Source organism: Sinocyclocheilus rhinocerous, unplaced genomic scaffold (genome assembly GCF_001515625.1).
Source record: "Sinocyclocheilus rhinocerous isolate Xijiao unplaced genomic scaffold, SAMN03320098_v1.1 scaffold1687, whole genome shotgun sequence".
Lineage (NCBI taxonomy): Eukaryota > Metazoa > Chordata > Actinopteri > Cypriniformes > Cyprinidae > Sinocyclocheilus > Sinocyclocheilus rhinocerous.
Window position 1 is genome coordinate 1,080,692 of NW_015660051.1, and position 6,189 is coordinate 1,086,880.

Consider the following 6,189-nt stretch of genomic DNA (forward strand, 5'->3'; position numbering starts at 1 on the left):
TCTCCCCCCCCGACCCCCCACTGGAAAATACAAATATTTGATAAGTGAGAAAATCATTTTTGACACAGTGGAGTGTGGCAAAATATGCATGTGTGTGCTTGATGCAAGCACTGGAGTAAATGTGGAAAAAAGGCTAACATTAGCCGAGAGAGCCGAACAGCTCAAACAGTCTGTGTCATGAATCTAGCCATCACTGAGCAGAATGATCCTGACAGAAGTGAGAATGTTCTCTGCAGTGCCAGTAAAAATAGCACCATCTAAAGTGGCTGGCACACACAGACCTTCCTGCTGTGCGGGCACACACATTCACTCTTACATGTAAACCAGCCTCATACATAGTCTAGTCCAAGGACAAATTATGGGCGGGTCAATCAGGGCCAGAGCCCCGGATCCTCTGACTGCCAGGGCCTCATGCTAAGAGGCCCGACACCCAAAAACAAGTCACTGTAGCTGTAAAATTGATATTGACAGATGAACAGCACTTTGTGCCAGTGGCTGTTGGCATGATATGAAATAAACAAAGAAATGAGAGATGTTATTTGTTTCTGGCCCCTCCTCAGCACTCACAGAAACCTTTATTGCAGCTTTGATGTTGTATAATAGTCATTGTACACTGATGTCTCTTTTGGAAAGTATTGCACATGAGGTGGGATTATTTTTGCAACTGCAACAATATAAAATTTTTATTTAATTATTTTTATTAAATAATTATTCAACTTCTTGTATTTGTGACTTTATATATCCAAATTGGGACTTTATTATAAAGTCTATTCTTTGATGGGAAAAGCTATTTAAGCTAGTAGCTGGTTTCTAGTTTGGTCTAAGCTTGTCATTGGCTGGTATAAGCTCGTACACCACCAAAAATCCAGCTGGACTTGGAACATGGTGGCTGGTCAACCAATTAATGACCCGTTTGGACCAGCTTAGACCTGATACAAACAAGCCAACATGCTCCAAAACACAGCTATCATCCTAAACAGAATTTTCCAACAAGGACAAATTGCAATTTCCACAAAGAGGCTGATGCCCCGGGGCCCTGCAGGACCTTAATCTGTACATGACCTACATTAAACACTTCACTTACAGATAGCTACAGACCTGTCTCTCTCCTTCCATTCATAGTGAAAACCCTCGAACGAGTTGTTTTCAACCAGGTATCATTGTTTCTTTCACAGAACAACAAACTGGACGCTAACCAGTCAGGTTTCAGGAGTGGCCATTCAACTGAGTCTGCGCTACTGTAAGTCACGGAAGCCTTGCGGATGGCAAAAGCTGATTCCAAATCATCAGTTCTTATTCTGCTGGATCTATCTGCCGCTTTTGACACTGTCAATCACCAGATCCTCCTGTCCACCCTCTCATCACTGGGCCTCACAGGGATTCCACTTCGCTGGTTTGAATCCTATCTCACTGGTAGGTCTTTCAGGGTGGCTTGGGGAGGGGAGGTATCCAAAGCACATCAACTTGTCACTGGGGTTCCTCAGGGATCAGTTCTTGGACCCCTCCACTTCTCCATATACACTACATCACTGGGTCCCATCATACAGGCACATGGCTTCTCCTACCATTGCTATGCTGATGACACACAACTCTATCTTTCATTTCAACCAGATGATCCAACGGTAGCTGCACGGATCTCAGGCTGCCTGGCGGACATCTCGGCATGGATGAAAAAATATCACCTACAGCTCAACCTGGCAAAGACTGAGCTTCTTGTCTCCCCTGCCACTCCAACTCTACAGCATGATTTCACCATCCAGCTAGGTTCTTCTACAATTACCCCATCAACTTCGGTCAGAAATCTTGGTGTAACCTTTGATGACCAGCTGACCTTCAAAGACCACATTGCAAAGACCGCTCGATCTTGCAGGTTTGCAGTGCACAACATCAGAAAGATCAGGCCCTTTCTAACGGAGCATGCTGCACAACTTCTTGTACGGGCCCTTGTCATCTCTAGGCTTGACTACTGCAATGCTCTTCTGGCTGGACTTCCATCAAGCACAATCAAACCTCTACAAATGATTCAGAATGCAGCGGTACGACTGGTCTTCAACGAGCCCAAAAGAGCCCATGTTACACCTCTCTTTATCTCCTTGCACTGGCTACCGGTTGCGGCTCGAATCAAGTTCAAGACATTGATGCTTGCATATAGAACAGCCACAGGCTCAGCACCCACCTACTTCCACTCACTACTACGAATCTACATCCCCTCCAGAAGTCTGAGATCCGCTAGTGAGCGACGCCTCGTGGTACCATCACAGAGAGGCTCAAAATCACTTTCCAGAACATTCTCGTTCACCACTCCTGGCTGGTGGAACGATCTTCCCACCACTATCTGGAATGCTGAATCCCTGACAATTTACAAGCGACAGCTGAAAACTCATCTCTTTCGAACCTACTTGACTTCATCATTTAAAAAAAAAATTTTTTATCTCTTTATTTATTCCTTCTCTTTCTAGCTTGTACTTATTTGAACAATGCCTAAAACTTGGTATTACAAGCACTTCCTGTATCTGTTTGCCTCTTTTAAGAAGAATCGCTTTATGTATCCCCCAATTGTAAGTCGCTTTGGATAAAAGCGTCTGCAAAATGACAATGTAAATGTTTAAAAAAAAAACACTCGTTTTCAGGCATATGTCTGCTTTATGTATTCCCCAATTGTAAGTCGCTTTGGATAAAAGCGTCTGCAAAATGACTAAATGTAAATGTAAATGTAATGACCAATAGGTCCCCACTGTCTACACACTCTTACTACACACAAGTAAGAGCTCATGTGCTTTTTACTATTGAAATGGCAAAGATATTGGTAACAAAGAGAATTAATCAGTGCTCGCTATCTTTACATATATAAAACATTTTTAGGCAATGTTTGGGAGTTATGATGGTTGTATTCTAACTAGATGATGTCCAAAACTGTGTAAGGGAAACAGGTCAATTTAGCTCAAAGGGAATCATTTAAGATTTTAAAGGGAACTCCACCAATAATATGTAAGGGACAGAATCACTGTTTTACGGCTGATCACTGAGACGGCCAGCGATATTCGGTCTGATATCCTACAACTGGCTCGGACTCTTCTCCTCTGATGCCCTCTGCAGTGCACTATGCCTGACTCTTTTTTTTACTGGGATCTGCTTATGTCTGCCCTGTCAAATTACCCCCTAACCCACTCTCACAACAGCAGATGAGATTTTAGGCCACAGATAACATTTTAAAGCATTAGAAAAGATTAGAAGGGAAACCCCATGAGAGAAAGAATAGGACTTTGCACTGTGGCACAGTCATTTTGTTTTTACTTTGTTACTGGACCCCAGATTCCCAGAAAAAAAAAAAAAGGTAAGAGGTGGTGTGTGGGTCAGGTTTTGCTAATGTTGTGGGGTGCAAAAGAACTAAAAAGGATAGTAAAACTTGAAATATAATTAAAACCATCTATTAAAATAGAAAACAGTTCTTATTAATTGTGATAATATTTCACAGTATTACTGTTCTTAGTGTATTTTTGATCAAATAAATGCAGCTTTGGTTATGTGACTTGGCCTTCTACTTACATTTATACTTTTCCTGGATGTCTGCTTTGCATAGAATAACCAGGCCCGTCTTGAAGGAGAGCACTCGCATCTTACCATTACGACCACTAGAGAAAGAAACACAAACACACATTTAAAAATTCACTGTGGTTCCTCTATATATATTGAAATGATCTTATCAATTAGTACAACTATGGAGTAACTACAGTGAGAGGCACCAAACAGGACTGAAAGGCCCTGCATCATGTTGTACAGTCTGCTCAATTCATCTCCATGTTAAATAAATAAATAAATACAAAATAATCATCCCAGCAACTTCCTCTTCTCACTACAGTCATTAACAAGCTACCACGGATACATGGTCAACATCTGAAGTTACTCTGGAGGAGTACCTTCCTCCAAGCCATCTGAATCCTTAAAGAGGAGGCTGCCAGGAGCTGCTACTGCTAGCTGAGCAAAATACAGCGATGCAGCAATATACACAGTATACAATTTATACACTTTTTTGTTTTATTCAATGTTTTATGCTTACAAGAAAAGACATTTCACATTTATTGCACCAGATAGGCCTGTCAAAAAAGATTCTAAAACAGGTCAGGAAGCATTTGTGCTCCACTGAGACCAAGACCTCACCAGCAAATCTAAACAGATCGTTGTACAGATGCAAAAAACCTTCTAGCAAACTGATCAAACACTACCAAATCACATTTTGCTTTGTATCACAAGAAATCCTCTGTCAGTATTGCTACTAAAGGGAACATTTCCTACTTTGTTTGGCTTTCTTGTTTGACCGAGAGCTTGTCATAATCATCCTCATGCATGTTGCTCATTCTTATTCACATCCACCGTTTGTAGCAAAACAAAAAAGCAATTACTACCAATTACTCGCAGAGTGAGAGCTCTGATTTCCAGTCATTAGCAGCAGGTAGTTAAGAGTCTAGTATATATTTGAGACAAATTCACAATGGATAATGAAAAACAAATAAATAATTAAATGTTAAATATAATAAAAATATAATTCATTATAAAAAATTTAAAAAATCATCTGTTTTTTTTTTTTTTTAATCTTGGCTAAGAAGTTAAGAGTTTGGCACAGAATGCGATACTTGGGAGTCAAGCAGTGGGGCTTTTAACCCCTACAGTCTGATTAGTTGCCTGCTGGTGATGTCTCAGTTCTGTAGTCATCTTTTAATTCACTTCACTGTGGAACACGGAAGAACACAGCTTTGCCTATTGGTGAGAGATTTAAGGGTCAATGACGTATAAGAGTGTCCACATTAAATAAAAGGAAAAATCCTTTGCCAAGTACTCGTTGTATTCAGCTATATATATATATATATATGAAAATGAAAACTGAAAATATAACAATAAAACTCAAAAATTCAAACTATTAATAATAAAATTTATAGTTTATATTTTAGTAAATAAAAAAATACTAAAATAACAGAACAGTTGTATTACATTTTTGACTGTTTTGCCCCTTAAAAATATCAAAATGAATTTTAATGCAGAAATGCATGTTTCGTGCAATAAATTATTAGATAAATGTCACGTCATATTCCAGATATAGGGTGGCCATTTTTTGCGCAGTATGTGACTGACCATTAAAAGTGTCTCACAGACAGCAGGAGGGTGCAAGGTTGGTTTGACATCATTTGTGGGAGCAGGTCAAATGGGTTGTGAGTGACATTACCGTCAGTACCTGTCGTAAACATTCAGCAGCCAGTTGAGACACATGTCGACGCACAGGGGGATATTGATCAGGACGGACCTCTCCTCCTCTAGTTTCTCATACAGGGAAGTGAGAGCGTGGATGACCTCGACCACATCCATCACATGCTCGGCATGCTGCAGCTCCTGTTCTCTAAACACATCCGCCACGCTGCTCAACTTCAGCAAGTCCACTAGAAACACACACACACACACATATATAAATAGGCCAGATGCTTATTACTGTACGTGTGTGGAGTGTTAACTAATTGGATTTGACTGCTATAATATAATTTCCTCTGGCAATCTCTAGTGCGGCAGTGAGAGTAAAGGGTTAAGGCTGTATGCTGATGTCATCCTAATTGGATAATGAGCTGAAATATGGAAGCAGAGTGGCCATGGTGCTTTCAGTGTTAGGTGGGCAGCTAGAGATTCTAACAGGCCTTTGTAGATGCTCATTTTATACAGACATCAATCATCAGAGCCAGGCTCACAAAACAGCACCGTTTCTATAGCAGCCTGGTTATTAATTCAGTTAAAGGGGTCATATGATGTTGCTAAAAAGAACATTATTTTGTGTATTTGGTGTAATGAAATGTGTTTATGCGGTTTAAAGTTCAAAAAACACATTATTTTCCACATACTGTACATTATTGTTTCTCCTCTATGCCCCGCCTTTCTGAAAAGTGTCGATTTTTACAAAGCTCATCGGTCTGAAAAGCGAGGTGTGCTCTGATTGGCCAGCTATCCAGTGCCTTGTGATTGGCCGAATACCTCAAACGTGTGACGGATATGTTACGCCCCTTACCATACTGTGATGCCCTGTCCGGCCGGAGCAACAAATCAAAAACATGAAAACCCATTACAAACGAGGCATTTGTTGCATCCAGTGGGGACATAATTACGGATTATAATGATTTATATTGTCTTTTTATGCGTTGCATCGCGCCGCGC

General features: G+C 40.5%; 1 protein-coding gene across 1 annotated transcript in view; it reads right to left on the minus strand.

Annotated features, from left to right (window-relative positions):
- The window catches only part of LOC107724836 (dystrophin-related protein 2-like), a 162,943-nt gene that overhangs the window by 32,431 nt on the left and 124,323 nt on the right, over positions 1 to 6,189 (minus strand). The window contains exons 11-12 of the mRNA XM_016533913.1: positions 5,228 to 5,429; positions 3,547 to 3,632 (exon numbers count right to left, since the gene is read on the minus strand). Coding sequence (XP_016389399.1) covers positions 3,547 to 3,632; positions 5,228 to 5,429 — 288 coding nt within the window. The remainder of the gene's footprint in view (positions 1 to 3,546; positions 3,633 to 5,227; positions 5,430 to 6,189) is intronic.